The sequence below is a fragment of the Manis pentadactyla genome, chromosome 4, assembly GCF_030020395.1.
Source record: "Manis pentadactyla isolate mManPen7 chromosome 4, mManPen7.hap1, whole genome shotgun sequence".
Taxonomy (NCBI): Eukaryota; Metazoa; Chordata; class Mammalia; order Pholidota; family Manidae; genus Manis; species Manis pentadactyla.
The window spans coordinates 30,911,492-30,928,172 of NC_080022.1; the positions used below are offsets into that span (position 1 = coordinate 30,911,492).

The window sequence follows — 16,681 nt, forward strand, 5'->3', positions numbered from 1 at the left end:
CTGAATTTGTAAAATGAGTTAAACCATAGTAACTTTTCATGGTATTGTTAGTAGGATTAAATTAGTTAATATATATAAAGAACTTAAAAAGGTGCCTGGCACATATTAAATCTTGATGAACAGTGACTATTATCATCATCATCATTATTATTAGGAATTGCTGAGTCACAGGACATGTGCATCCTCAATTTTATTACACATTTTTCGTCTAAGTGATATATTAATTTATATTTCTACCAGCAATATACAAGTTCCATTTTCCTAAATCTCAAAACATGGTACTAGTTTAAAATTTTTGCCAACCTAATGTGTATGAAATTATATCTTGCTTTAACTTTACTTTGATAGTTATAGTGAAGTTAAATACCCTTTCATGGGCTTATTGGCCATTCAGATTTCTTTTTTTTTTTGGTGAACTACCTCTTATATCTTTCATCTTTTTTATTGGATTGTTTTCCTTTTAATTTTGGTAACTTTTTGGATATTAATTTTTTGTTAGCTATATATATGGTAAATATCATCTAGTCCGGCTTGTCTTTGTGTCATCTTTTTAAACTTACGTTACTCCAGAATTAACAAATTTTAATGCCGTCAAATCTAATGATATTTCCTTATCCAAAGGTTTGTGCTTTTTGGATCTTAAGAAATTCTTCCCTATATTGATGTAACCAAGATATTTCATGTCTTCTGAAAAACACTTTGAGGTCTTTAATCCATCTGGGGTACATTTTTGGATATGGTTTGAGGTGGAAATCTAATTTTATTTTTTCCCTTTCTGGAAAAAATGTCTCAGCTCCATTATTGAAGAGTTCATCCTTTCCCTACGGACTTGTAATGCTCTCTCTGTTATAACCACGTTCCCATGGAGCTAGTCCTCATTTCGGCCTCACACCCTTTGCTGCTTATTTTCCTTCTACTGAGGATGCTTTCCTCTAGGCTCTTCTCAGGGCTACTTATCTTCTGTTCTTCAGATCACAGCTGAAACACCATCCCCCTCATATCTAGACTATGCCTACAGTTATGTCCGGCTTGGTGACCCCATGACTGCAGAGTCTTTCATGGCTGAGGTGAGCCTCTGGCCAGTTGCCAGGCTGTTGCCAGGGCGGCTGCTGGGGAGGCCTCCAACTGGAGTTCCACCCAGACTTTCAGTGACGGAATCTGTTGGGCGCCGGCGTCGCTAGGGAGCACGTCACCACGTGCGGCGGACCGGGGGCGGGGCTGGGATTGAGTCACGTGGCTTGGTTGCCTACGCGCTGCTGGGCCGTGGGAAGATGGCGGACGGAAAGGGAGACGCCGCCGCCGCCACCGGGGCCGGGGCTGAGGCTCCGGTGGGAGCCGGAGCCGGAGAGGGAACCGAGACTGAGTCCATGGCTCAGTGTCATCGCCCCGCATCTCCGGCGCCGGGAGCCCCGGGACTGCGACCGTGTCTGTGGCAGCTGGAGACAGAGCTGAGGGAGCAGGAGGTGTCGGAGGTCTCATCTTTGAACTACTGCCGGAGCTTTTGCCAGGTGAGGGGCTACTGGCTGGCTTAGGGCGGCGGGGCGGGGAGGCCGGGGAAGAGGCCTTGGATCCGTTGCCGCAGCCCGGGCTGGACTGAAAGGCGTCACCTCCGTGTCTCACCGACCCTCCGGGCCGGGAAGGCCCAGCTCGGAAGCTCCACCGCTGGCCCTCCTCCGTTAGTGCCCGACTTTGGCCACCGCCAGAGCGGGTTGCGATGGGCCAGACTGAGCCCGGAGGGCGTCAGCGGCTCCCGGGAAGGGCCGTGCCCTGTCGCTGTTGCTTGGCCCCTGGCCGTGTGGTTGGGAGCGCCATTGCCTCCTGAGGGATTGATTGCTCGTTCCTGCCAGGAGAACCTTTTTTTGAGTAGAGTGCAGATCTCCAAATTGGAAAGCCTGGGTTTTCCTGACTAATGCGGACATATGTGTTAGGGCCAGAGACTTCTCTTTGGAGTCAACGTCATCTGGACTCCTAAAAGGTATGACAGTTGGCTTTGAAAGGCGTCTAGGGTTTTCCGATTAGGGACTGCAGTGCCAGTTGGTTGATTAAAATTTCTTTTCCTCCTTTCTTTTCCTTTTTTTTAAATTAACGTTTAAACTGTTCTTACGCTTCTTCTGTATTCCTTTGAGGATTGCGCTACCAAGAATGAGGCTGGTGAACCGTTATGGGGTCTTTGAGTAGAAGAGATTGAGAAAGATGTAGAGTGTGGTCGCTCTTGGCAGTTGTATGACCATTTCGACCATACAGCATACAGTGGGTCCTAACCTATGATTACACATTTATTGGCATGTTTAGTTTAGTCTCCATGATCACTCCAATGTTTTTCTTTGTAAAAAAGACAGGTCATTATTATTTTTACCTCTGCTGTTTGTGGTATCGAGTTTCAGAGCCACCCCTCTGCTCTTTACCTGGTGTGTCTTAAGACAATGCAAAATAATTGTAGTATGTTGGTACTTGGACTCTTAATGAGCAGTTGAATGTGCTGAATAAATTGCGGTGCTCCAAAGTTATAATTTTGGGGGACAATTTGCTCTTTTGGCTCGGAAGAAAATAAAAAATTGACTTGCTGGATTGCTTTTCTCCCTCCTCTCTCCTCTGAGTCAGAAGTACCTCATATCTTTGAATGGAATTTTGTCCTTCGTAAATATTTTCCATACATTGTATCACTCAGTATTTATGTTTACTGCCTCCAGCATTTGCCTGCATTATTAAAGGTGTATTTGTTCTTTGCTTGTTCACTGGTAATTTGTACCTATTACACACATTTATGCTATAAACTTTTACTGACTTTTACACAGGATGGTGCCGGGCACTTTACCAAGTGTTGAGGAAACATGAATTAGACAGCACTTACCCTTGATGAGCTTACATTTGGGAGGGGGTGGTAGAAATAACAGTATTTCCAATATAGTTTTGGTAATGATGGAGAAGGAGGTGTTATAGAGACAGTGGTAAGGGGAGAGTTCTCATGGGACATCCTAATGGGAATGACAATTAACTTGTAAAAATAAATTAAAAGATTAACTATAGATTGTAATACATACTTAAGAAGAAGTAACTGGGAGAGGCCACTTTGGATTGGGTAGTTAGGGAAGGCCTTATGGCTAGAAAGGTGAAAGTGAGTCCTATGAATGTTGGGGGGCATTTCAGCGCCAAAGGTAGAGATGAAAAGGAAAACAATGCTTCCTGGAAGAGAAAACTAATTGGGCAAGGAGTAGTGAGGAGGAGGGCAGTAGAACTGGGTTTTGAGTAAGCCTTCTAAACTTGAGGGTTGTCTAACCAGAAAGATAACGAGTGGATGCAATCACTCAAATTGAAGCTTGTTTGAGGAGACCAAATATATATTCTGGTTTAGACCTAGTGCATGCATTGTCCTGAATCTTGGTGACACCGTGAGATGTGAGGGCACAGAAGAATTTTAAAAAGAAAGTATTTTTGTAATTTGTCTTTTCTATGAAGTTTGTCCCCATCTCCGGCCCTCCCCCACCAAATCTTGCCCCAAACATTTTTGTTCTAATAAATGAAACAAGAAAAGCTGTTTCTGTGATGGTATATTATAATAGAAAGCACATTGGATTGGGAGTTAGTTGGGTGCTAATTGTGACTCTGCCTCTTAGTAGCTACCTTGGGCAGACTGTGTGAAATTATATTTTGTATTCTGACCATAGCTCCTTATACTGCTTTATAAAAACAGTAGAATAGAAAGTTTATATACAACTCTTCATAATAGTCACATTTTGTCACATTTTTTTTTCTAGTAGCCCAGATAGAATCAACTTAGGGGTGCTCACCAGATACAGAAAAAAAATTTTTAAGTTTACAATGAGGCAGGAACAATTTCACCATCCCAATTTGTTTGAATAACACCATCCCAATTTGGTTTCACATTTGCAAGGCAGAATAAGATTTATTCATCCATTGAGTGTGGGCACGCACCTGACATTGCACTGCATGCTAGAGATAGGAACCTGCCCTCTAGGAGCACATGATGTGTACAGATAGGTAGTGGCATCATAAAGGCCTGAACTGTGTTTTCTGGGATGCTTGACTGCCACAGAAGTGTTTTCATCAGGTATTTAGTTTAAAAATGTCCTAGAGGCTTAGGTTGTACCAAGTAGTTCCCTTCTGCAACAGGTGGGACCATATTCTCTCCATGTCTTACAGTACTTAAAAGAAATTGCTTGATCCTTGGAATTTCACCAAATCAAGAAACAAACATATGAAAGGAAAGAGAAGCTTGTCTCATTCTGGGCATATTTTCAGTTTTCAGAAGTTTATGAAGATGATAAAAATGAAACTTCAGAAGTAATAGTTACTAAGGAAATGATACTTAGAACAGGTTGTATTCAGTATTAAGTGAAAATTTGTACTCTGTGATTATGGGATGTGTTTTTTTTTTAAAACTTTCCCTCAGTTCCTTTTCTGAAAACATTGTCTGCCAGACAGTGTGGATAAGATTAACTCCAGAAAACAGTCTTTCTTTTGCTGAAAAAATTGATGATAAACTATTAATTTTTTGCTAAATTTTGGGAACCATGATTTGTAAAGTTTTACAACTGTTAGTTCTGTTTGTAACACACATTTTGAAGACTTTTTAAGTAGACTTCATTAACAAACTTGAAATTACTAGGTGAATGATTATACTTTGAGACTACCAGGCAAAGTAATTTTATGGGTAAACCTCATTTATAGGAGACACTTTTAGGTTCTACACTAACAGTGACATTGTAGACTTTAAAGTATTAAAATGAGTAAGTACTGTATATATTTCAGTTTTTACTGGTTTAATGATTGAGTCCAAATGGTCTAAGTCAGATAGGCATACTGCCTTTAGCATTTAACCCAGCTGTGTGACCTTGGGCATGTTATTTCTTAAGCCTTAGTTTTCTCATTTGCAAATGTAATAATCGTAGTTACTGCTCTCTTTGTAAATACATCGTTGTGGACTAAATAGACAATTTCTGAAAAAAACAGTGCCCCCAAAATTGTCTGTTATCCTCATTTCTTAGCCTTGCAATAAAAAATTTCATAGCCTTGCCTCAGCTTACTTTTCAGCTCTTACCCCTGCCAGTCCCATCACCCCAATCCTACACTTCCTTATTCAGGGATTCTTTACTTGGAGTCTATGGGCCAAAGTGTGATCTGTTACTCCTATGATTAAAATTTTACCTGTGAATTTCCAAGTGCATTTCTTGTGAAAGGTGATCTTAATTTTCATTTGATTTTTCAAGATACAAGACACATATTAGGCTGTAAGTAAATATTTACCAACTAGTTTCCAAAAAGATAGAATCACTACTTGAACAAGATCTCAAGTCAAGCATTCTTAAGTCTTTCCCTTTCACGGTGCTATTCTATTCTCCTCTCTCATTTTCTGTGTAGCAAATTTTCCTTCTTTAGGGCCCAGTGCAAATGTCACCTCCTTTGTGAATCTTTCTCTGATTTCACTAGATAGATGTCCTCTTAGTTAAATTGTGTTCTTTTGACACTTTGTAAATACCTGCGGTTTTAACTCCTGTTTTTCTTGCTGTCACTGTTTGAGTTCAGGCTTCCCTACTGTCCTTTCGCAGTAACCTTTTCCCTAATCTCCTTTGCCTTCTGGCTTGCTTTATCTAGGGTCCATTTTGTGTTCTTCCTAAATTATAAATACATCCTGTCAGTTACTTTATTCCCTAAAATTCTTCAGTGGTTTCTTGCCCCAAAGGCAAGATAAAATTGACTTAATAGCCAGGCATACAAAGCCTTTTATAATCTGATGCCTCTAGCACCCCAGGCCTCACTTATCCAGTTTCTCTCTTTTTTTTTTTGGTCCACCTTCACTACAGTCCATCTCTTAGTCTGCCTGATTAACCCCAAGGTCCTCCCTTCCCTATTTGTCTATTCATCCTTTGACCTGGTTAAAAATATTAAGTCTTTCAGAAGTGCTTTCTAATTTCAGCAGACAGAATGAGGTGATTCTTTCACTTGGTATACTCCAGTTGCATCTTGTACTGGATGGTGCCTGGATATTTGTTTCCATGTTTGTTTCTTGTATTGACTTGTATGCCAATGAGAAGGGGTCTTGTTTAGCCTCTTTTGTATACTTGGTACCTAGTGATTAATACAGTGAATGGGACACAAAACTAATTTGTTGAATGAATTACATTGTAGGGGCTTCATGATATATATACTCAAGAGATGAATATTTCAAAAGGAACACTTTTGTAAATGTAAAATCTAGTATGTTAAAAAGCAATTTACCATAAGAAATTACAAAGGAACAGGTTTGGAGATTTTGGTCATTTCTTGGAAACATCAACTTAGCTTACATTCGTATAATAGTGTACACATTTATGTGCGTGGAATGAGGGGTAGTGTTGATGAAGGGAGAAAATGGGAGGTAGTATAGTATTGAGGAAGAGTTAGCAGTTTGAAGATGTTGCAGTGGGGAGGATCAGTTGGAGGCTGTGAAGACTCTTGAGTTTTACCTCTTTCATTTATTTTAACTAATTTTTAATGCATTAGCTTTTCTTGTGCTGCCTTCTCTTGGGAGATGTCTAAATAGAAACTGGATGACAGGGAGTTATAATAGCAAAAGCTAGTTTTCCAGTGCATGTGGTCAAAACATATTATAAATATAGCTGTGAGGCATTGGGAACTTTGGGTGCTGTCATTTACTCTTGTACAACTTAATCTTGTGTGTATTGTGGCTTCTAGTGATTTCTGTGTCTACCTGTGGATCATGCTTTTCTTGCCAATGTTAATAAAAAATATAAATAGAATGTACCACTTATTTCAAGACTGCAGAGGCATCGATAAACTAAAATGTGCTTTGTTTTCATTCAGTTTAGATACCTTTCTCCTCTCCCAGAGGCCTTCCTTAACTATCTTACCTAAAACAGCAGTTTCCCATCTTCTTCCAATTCCTTACTACTGCTTAATATTTCTTTAAATCACTGACTACTATTTGATATGTCCATTTGTCTTCTCCCCACCTGGAGTGTAAGCGGCATGAGGGTGTTGACTCTTGTTTACCAAGTGCCTAGAGCAGTCCCTGGCACATAATGAGTACTCAATCAATATTTGATCTTTTATCCCCACCTTTCCTTAAATCCCTGACTAGGCATCTTAAGGGTAACAAGGAACTCTTACCTGTCTGTATCAAGAAATAGAGACCTTTTTTGTCAACCAGTTTATACTGCTTCCCAGCAGAGATCAGGTCTTATAGTTCTTTGTGTCTTGATTACCTAAGAGTAGAACCTCTTTTTAATTATACATTTTCGAAGAATTTTCCATGGTTACTTATATTCTGCAAATATTTAATGACTTTCAACAAGGTTTGCTTAGCATTGAAGCATTTATTTTGGATATGATTGACACCATATTGGAAAACCCAAACGTAGATTAAGGGATTGAGCAAGAAGGTATTAAATATAGATCCCTAAAACTTTCATTGCTGACATAAAGCCTACATAAAAACTATTAAGTGAAAATTAAGAGACTCTTTAATTTACTAAGCATCTTTTGTGCCAAACTCTTGGGTAGGTGGTGGTGCTTTTATTTTACAGATAGAAAGTTGAGACTCAGGGAAATGAAGTAACTTTCCCAGGGTCACACAGTTAGCAAACTGTGGCAAAGTCTTAGACTCCAGAGCCCATGCTCTTTTTTCTATATTAGAATTTCCTGAACTGTTTGTGCACAAGATATATATATATAGTACTCGTGTGAGAACTATAGTGCTTACTATAAAAGTACTTCTTATACTTTACTTACTATAGTAAGTACTTTTTGAAATAAGGATCCTTTGTTCATATAAGTTGGGATAAATGTTTTCAGTGTGTCATTTATATGTTAAGATACATTGTGAATCTCCTAGACAGACAGTTAAGTGTTGTGCAGCATTTCCATACTTAGCAGGTCCAAAGCATAACGTTTTGCCATGTTCTAAAGCAGATATTAGACCCCACATCATATGCTTTTCTTTCATTGTAATAAAACAAAACACTACAGTGAAGAGTTCTTGTTTATGTTTGCTTAGCATTGGAGCATTTATTTTGGCTATGAATGACACCATACTGGAAAACCCAAAAGTAGATTAAGGGATTGAGTAAGATGGTATTAAATATAGATCCTTAAAACTTTCATTGCTGACATAAAGCTAACATAAAAACCATTAGGTGAAAATTAAGAGACTATTTAATTTATTAAGCATCTTTTATGTATTAAGCACTGATTTTTGACTCTCTAGTTTCAGCCTAAAACATGACTGTGAGCTTTTTAGCAAAAAAATCTCTCCAAAGTTTTTGAAGGTTTTAAATTATACTTACTGTCCTATACGAAAAATACTTCAATGTATTGTAATTTTTTGGAAGTTGAAAATGAATTATATTTCAGACATATCTTGAGTTCAAGCTTATTTACCTAGGTTTACCTAGATCTTCAACATAGCTGGCCTGGGGACTACTAATGTATTGTGTACTCCTCCTCACTTTTGTTTTGTGTCTGAGTTCTCTAATGTGGTTTTTGAGTGTGTTTCTTGTCCTTTTTTTGGGGAGTGTAATTGCAGTTAACAGTCTTGATTTCATAGTTTTTTTATTCCCAAGGAAGTAACCTGAGTGTGTTACATTAGCTAGCACAGTAATGACTTATAAATATGGGCATTTAATATGAATTATTACCAGATGTGATAGAATGAATCGAACTATATGATGCATGGTTGTATAAAACAGGAATATTTTTATGTGTGATTTCATTTTCTTTAATTCGCTTTCTTCATATACATATATGTGTTTTACATATATAAGTATCTTAAGGCAGTGAAACTAAGTGTATATATTTTTTTGTTTGTTTTGACTCCAAACTAATACATGTTCACTCTGAAAGTTTAAGATTAAATGCATAAAGCAGAAAGTGAAAGTACCATGTAATCTCACTGTTAATAACTTGGTATATTATTCTGAGTTTTGGGAAAAAAATGTGTGTGTATATATAAATATTAAAATGCTTAATTGTCCAAGCAATTCATGAATACACTGTAATTATAAAAAATTAGAATAATGTAAAAGAAGAGCGAGCAAAGATGAAAAATGTTACACACCCCCTTATCCACAATACTGTTTTTTTCTAGGTTAATAGTTTGGGAATATAGGCTGTAGAATTTTTCTTTATGATATGTACATATACATGTATTATTTTTAGAAAAATAGTGTCAAGCTTATATACTAAAATTTGCTTATTTCACTTAATATATCATAAACATCTTTTCATGTGGAATACATGCATTTACTACATTAAAAAGTAACTGCATAGTATTCTGTTAAAAACTGCATTGATTTAAAATTATGCAGGTAGCAAAACCTTGAACACTCTTAACTAAAAAAAAATTTCCAACTATAAAAAGCAATGCTGAAGGCAAAATATATAATGCTACAGAAAGCTTTAAGGGAAAAGTGAAAGTCCCCTTCTACCCTCAGTCCCTCCAGTCACTCCGCAGAGAAGTTACACAGTCTCTTGTGTATTCTTTAAAACTCAAATACACACTCTTCTGCAGTTTACATTTTAATTTAATATATTGAGGACAATTTCTATATCACTGCATGTTGAACATATACCATAATTAAAACATTTGTGTTCTTTTTTTGTTATCATAAATAATGTTTCAATGAACATCCTTAAACATTAAGCATTGGTTATTTGTGTCTATAGCATACATTCCTGAAATTGAAATTACTGGATTTAAAGAGGATGTTTATTTAAAATTTTGATGGCTACTGGCCTATAAAAAGTTGCATATGTATTTCTACCAACAGTGTTTTTGAGTTCCTTTCACCATATCCTTGCCAACTCTGCTGTTATTAAACTTTTTAATATTTGCCATTCTGATAGAGACAAATTACTATCATACCATTATGTTAAATTGCATTTTAACAAAATGTGCATATTTTTTCATGTGTCTTAGATATTTTCATTATTCTCCTGTAAAGTTGTCTTTACCTTCTTTTTACAAACCACCTGTATTTTAAAATGTTATTAGTTGAAAGTCATTAAAATTTGATCTTGTGTAATCATCAAGGATGACCATGTCATCTTAAGATTCCATGCTTCTTGAGGTTCTAAGTAACCATAGTTAGTTGCAGTCTAATCTGTAGACACTGGAATGTATGATACATTTAGTGATTGTTGCTGAGAGAGACTTGTCAGTGTGTTAATTTCCAACAAACTTTTACTGATCTTTTATGTATCAATGCTGTAAGACTCTGGGAATACTAAGTCATAGCTGCATAACTGCAAAGATCCCATTGCTTTCTATTAGCTAACTTTTTCTTACATTGTTATCTTTATATGTTTCAAATAAAGTGCCGCTGATGGGTATACAACCTTGGGCCAAATCAGTTTATTTGGGGCCACAAATTGATGCTTAAGTGAGATGTTTTTTAAGGTTTGCTTCTCCTCCAAAATTGTATAATTCTATTGAAAAACGCCTGCTAAGGACTATTATCTAAGTCGTCTGCAAACATTTGTCTTGTGCATTTTAATTGGAATAAACATTGAATGTTTTATTTATGCAGTACTGATATGTAAATTATAAGCAAACAAAAATATAAACAGAAAGAGATTTTTGAAAACCCTTTAAAGTAAAAGTATTAATATTATTTTTCTGCCCCATAATGGGTTATCATTTACCTCTCTAGGGTAAATCCCCATCCCAGTGGAAACCATTCTACTAATTTGAACTGAAATTATTTGTTTACATTAATTATTATGCTTACTATCCTTACCTGGCTTTTTCCTTCATAGTGAAATCTTGATTTCAGTGTTTAAAGCACTTGGTAAATGAAAATGTTAAATCTAGAGCAAATGATTTCATAAAGTTCTAACAGTAAATGTGGATAAAATACCACATTTGGCAAGTCTTATGTTTTATTGCCTTATGAAATGGACAATACAAAGTAGATTTGAAGTTAGATTTCACTTTAAATCCTCATTCTGACATTTTTGTGACCTTAAACCTTGCCTTGGATCTATATTTTTGTCTATTAAATTGAGGGCAACAAAAAGCTATCCCATAGGTGGTTGTGACAATCAGATGAGACAGTGTAACACTGCTTTTAACACAGCTTTTGTAGCCAACCCAGTGTGTCGATTTCTTTATTTCCTTTCTATCCTGAACACTGTTTTAAAGAAGTATTTCGTGTAGCAGCTCTCCTCCATTTTCCTGCTAATGTACAGCACATTGAAAGAAAAAAGGTTTCCTAGATGTTTATAGACATTTGCTAGCATAGTTTCAGATTTAGAGAGGCTCTGATGAGCTTTAAAGACCGAAGTATAAATTTACAGTGAATTTTATTACACTGAAGCAGTATGGATACCCTTTGGGGTTTATAGTGGATATAATGGATTTGACCTGTTGCAACCAATAGATCATTCTATATAACATTTTTTTATTCATTTGGCTATTGGCTTTAACTTGGTTTATTGTTTGGCATTTAAATTATGAATTGCATTTTATTGAAATATGCATCTATCAGAAGCAGTTTGAATTTGTAACATATTGGAGTTGAGTCCCTTAGTAAGAGGTGGCCCTATTTTCATAAAATTGCAGAATCTTTTGTTTGGGGGAAGAACTTCAGAGGTTATCTAGGCCATTCTCCTTCCAGTGTAAACTTTTAAGGGGGAGACTCCTTCTCAGTCTAGGATATTAGTTGAGGAGCAGATAGGCAATAACATTAATAAAGTTCTGAGCTTTAACATTTCTATTTACCACCAATGAAATTCATGACTAGTGTATCATTGTAATCTGATGTGAGCACCCTTCTAAAAAATATGATCTCAGCATTTCCTTTCAAAAATTCCCTCAAGTGCAGTGTGTGCAGCCTGCTGTTTTCCTCTGCAGGGTTGAAAAAAGCAATGAGGATTTGGAATCAAATCTGCTTTTTAGTTGAACTTGTTTTAGTATGTTTCACTCTAATAGAAGATACATATCTGAAAAACTTTCTTAATCAAACTTCAAAAATAAGCTAGCAGATCTTTTAATAATAGTTCAAAGCATCAAAAGCAAGTAACTACAGAGTGGCTGCTGTATGCCACTCAGTATGCTAGGTTCTGGTCTACAGTGATGAAGAAAAACATATGTGGTTCTTGCCTTCTGTGAGTTTGTTGTCTAGTGAAGAACATAAACAGGTTTTCCTATTACATTTGCTTATTGATACAGTAGAGCAGTAGTCAGGGTTTGATGATCATGTGTGTTTATTCACCTTCCAACTAGTTTGACCTTAGATAAGAGGAGCATAAGTAAAACAATTTCTGTTTTTTAACTACTGCATAATAGTTTTGAGGTCTCATGTAAATGGTTTTGAATTTTTCCATTGGCATAGATTATAAAGAAATGATTTCCCATGTCACTTTTCTATAATCAATTTCATTGGTGTTTATTGCCAAACAAAAATTTGAAGCAAGTGTGTGATTAGGAAGGGAAGAACCTACTAATTTAAGGGAGTCCAGGGATGCCAGGAATCATCTTAGACTGGTTGCAGGCTTTTATAAGACATTAGGTTTGGAAATGCCATGTTCTACAGCCATAAAACATTTGAGCATAGGAGATTATTACAAAAAATCAGAAATTTTTGTTTATGTATGTAAGGCATATATACCAAACTGTTCCTAGGGGTTGTTTGGGGGTCAGGTGTTGGAGTGGAATTAAATGGAATACAGGTGTGATCTTTCACTTCTTTATTGCATACAAATTATAAAGTAGTGGGATGATGTGTGAATATTACTAATGTATTTGAGTATTTTTTCAAATGAAATTTTAACAAGCAGAAAGGTAGTGCTATATGTACTGCTTTGAAAGGATATCTAAAATCTGTTGTTAAAAAAACTGTTAACCTATTCTATAAAGCATGAGGTATAGAAAAAGTTTGAAAGACTTGTTATTAAAGTTATTGTATGTTGCCTTTCAGTGAAAAATTGGTGGGACATTTGCCTTATGTTGCTTGTGTTTTTATACAGTTTGTTACTTACATGTTACCCTTGTAAATTAATTTTCATTTCATCAGCTCTTGCTTCAGTACCTCCTTTGTTTCTGCCCTGTTAGATCCTCTGATTCCTGGCCGTAGTGTCTTTTTCTTGTTTTACTCCCTTGTTTTGGGTGTGGGGGATACTCTTCTCAGAGGTCCTGCCTCTCTATTTTTTTTTTTTAATGCCTATCTTGTTATCTTTGTCCAGAGAGGATTCACATTTTCTTTCTCTTTTTTTCTTTTGTTATCATTAATATACAATCACATGAGCAACACTGGTTACTAGATTCCCCCCATTCTCAAGCCCCCACTACAAACCCCATTACAGTCACTGTCCATCAGCATAATAAGATGCTATTGAGTCACTATTTGTCTTCTCTGTGCTATACTGCCTTCCCCGTGCTCTCTCACCTACGTTATGTGTGCTAATCGTAATGCCCCTTATTCCCCTTATCCCTCCCTTCCCACCCATCCTCCCCAGTCCCTTTCCCTTTGACAACTGTTAGTCCCTTCTTGGGTTCTGTGAGTCTGCTGCTGTTTTGTTCCTTCAGTTTTTGCTTTGTTCTTCTGCTCCACAGATGAGTGAAATCATTTGGTACTTGTCTTTCTCTGCCTGGCTTATTTCACTGAGCATAATACCCTCTAGCTCCATCCATGTTGTTGCAAATGGTAGGATTTATTTTCTTCTTATGGCTGAATAATATTCCGTTGTGTATATGTACCACATCTTCTTTATCCATTCATCTACTGATGGACACTTAGGTTTCTTCCATTTCTTGGCTATTGTAAATAGTGCTGCGATAAACATAGGGGTGCATATGTCTTTTTGAAACTGGAATCCTGCATTCTTAGGGTAAATTCCTAAGAGTGTAATTCCTGGGTCAAATAGTATTTCTATTTTGAGTTTTTTGAGGAACCTCCATACTGCTTTCCACAATGGTTGAACTAGTTTACATTCCCACCAGCAGTGTAGGAGGGTTCCCCTTTCTCCACATCCTCGCCAGCATTTGTTGTAGGAACTCTTTTCTATGTTGGCCATCCTAACTCGTGTGAGGTGATATCTCATTGTGGTTTTAATATGCATTTCCCTGATAATTAGTGATATGGAGCATCTTTTCACGTGCCTGTTGGCCATCTGAACTTCTTCTTTCTGTTTAGCTCCTCTGCCCATTTTTTAATTGGGTTATTTGCTTTTTGGGTGTTGAGGTGTGTGAGTTCTTTATATATTTTGGATGCTAACCCCTTGTTGGATATGTCATTTACAAATATATTCTCCCATACTGTAGGATGCCTTTTTGTTCTGCTGATGATGTCCTTTGCTGTACAGAAGCTCTTTAGCATGATGTAGTCCCATTTGTTCATTTTTTATTTTGTTCCCCTTGCCCGAGGAGATGCATTCAGAAAAAAGTTCTTCATGTTTATATTCAAGAGATTTTTGTCTTTGTTTTCTTCTATGAGTTTTATGGTTTTTTGACTCACATTCAGGTCTTTGATCCATTTTAAGTTTACTTTTGTGTATGGGGTTAGACAATAATCCAGTTTCATTCTCTTACATGTAGCTGTCCAATTTTGCCAACACCAGCTGTTGAAGAGGCTGTCATTTCCCCATTGTATATCCATGGCTCCTTTATCATATATTAATTGATCATACATGGTTAGGTTTATATCTGGGCTCTCTCTAGTCTGTTCCATTGGTCTATGGATCTGTTCTTGTGCCAGTACCAAATTGTCCTAATTATTGTGGCTTTGTAGTAGAGCTTGAAGTTGGGGAGCATAATCCCCACTGCTTTATTCTTCCTTCTCAGGATTGCTTTGGCTATTTGAGGACTTTTGTGGTTCCATATGAATTTTAGAACTACTTTCTCTAGTTTGTTGAAGAATGCTGTTGGTATTTTGATAGGGATTGTATTGAATCTGTAGATTGCTTTAGGCAGGATGGCCACTTGGCAATATTAATTCTTCCTATCCATGAGCATGGGATGTGTTTCCATTTATTGGTATCTTCTTTCATTTCTCTCATGAGTGTCTTGTAGTTTTCACAGTATAGGTCTTTCACTTCCTTGGTTAAGTTTATTCCTAGGTATTTTATTCTTTTTGATGCAGTTGTGAATTGAATTGTTTTCCTGATTTCACTTTCTGCTAGTTCATCGTTAGTGTATAGGAATGCAACAGATTTCTGTGTTTTAATTTTGTATCCTGCAACTTTGCTGAGTTCAGGTATTAGTTCTAGTAGTTTTGTAGTGGATTCTTAAGGGTTTTTTTTATGTACAATATCATGTTATCTGCAAACAGGGACAGTTTAACTTCTTCCTTGCCAATCTGGATGCCTTTTATTTCTTTGTGTTGTCTGATTGCCGTGCCTAGAACCTCCAGTACTCTGTTGAATAAAAGTGGGGAGAGTGGGCATTCTTGTCTTGTTCCTGATCTTAAAGGAAAAGTTTTCAGCTTCTTGCTGTTAAGTATAATGTTGGCCGTTTTATCATATATGGCCTTTATTATGTTGAGGTACTTGCCCTTTATACCCGTTTTGTTGAGAGTTTTTATCATGAATGGCTGTTGAATTTTGTCGAATGCTTTTTCAGCATCTATTGGAGACGATAATGTGGTTTTTGTTCTTTTTGTTGATGTGGTGGATGATGTTGATGGATTTTCGAATGTTGTACCATCCTTGCATCCCTGGAATAAATCCTAGTTGATAATGATGGATGATCTTTTTGATGTATTTTTGAATTCGATTTGCTGATATTTTGTTGAGATTCTTGCATCTATGTTCATCAGGGATATTGGTCTGTAATTTTCTTTTTTTGTAGTGTCTTTGCCTGGTTTTGGTATTAGAGTGATGCTGGTCTCCTAGAATGAGTTTGGGAGTGAGTATTTCCTCCTCTTCTGCTTTTTAGAAAACTTTTTGGAGGATGGGTATTAGGTCTTCACTAAATGTTTGATAAAATTCATCAGTGAAACCATCTGGTCTAGGTGTTTTATTCTTAGGTAGTTTTTTGATTACCAATTCAATTTCCTTGCTGATAATGGGTCTATTCAGATTTTCTGTTTCTTCCTGGGGGTCTCACCTCTCTTTTGATTGTGTCAGGCAGGGTATGGGAATCTAGGTTGAAAATGAGTTTTGCCCAGAACTTTGAGGGGCATGTTAATTAAAAAAAAAAAGTATCTCTAATGTTCAAAGTAGTAAAAAGCATTGTAAAATGAACACAACCTATGAAATAAAGTTTGAAGCTACCTGAGTACCCTTTCACAGATACCATCTACCTCTCACCACTGCCCTGATTTTAGTATTTAATCATTCCCCTGCATCTCTTTACTTTGTGCATTTTAATACAGTGTGTAGTATTATTTTTTATGTTTTTCAGTTACCTAAATGGTGTACTGTATGTATCCTTCTGAAGGTCTTAAAATTCAGCTTGTTTCTAAGCTTCATATAGGCATGTATAGCTTTGGTATGTTTGTTCTGCGCTGGTGTGTAGTATTTTATTATTAAGAATGTCACAGTTCATTTATCCATTCTTTTATTGATGTAGAGGCATTTACATTAACTGCTGGGGTGGACATTTTTCAAGTATAACAATATATGGGTGCAAGAATTTCTTTAGGGTATGTGCTTACAGTGGAGTTGCTAGGTTCTTACATAGGCTTATCTTCAACTATAATAGACACTATTGAGTTATTCTCCAAAG

At 36.7% G+C, this 16,681-nt stretch overlaps 1 protein-coding gene across 1 annotated transcript in view; it reads left to right on the plus strand.

Moving 5' to 3' along the window:
* The first annotated feature begins 1,244 nt into the window (after positions 1 to 1,244).
* The window catches only part of RLF (RLF zinc finger), a 74,977-nt gene continuing 59,540 nt past the window's right edge, over positions 1,245 to 16,681 (plus strand). The window contains exon 1 of the mRNA XM_036876493.2: positions 1,245 to 1,508. Coding sequence (XP_036732388.1) covers positions 1,272 to 1,508 — 237 coding nt within the window. The 5' untranslated portion in view covers positions 1,245 to 1,271. The remainder of the gene's footprint in view (positions 1,509 to 16,681) is intronic.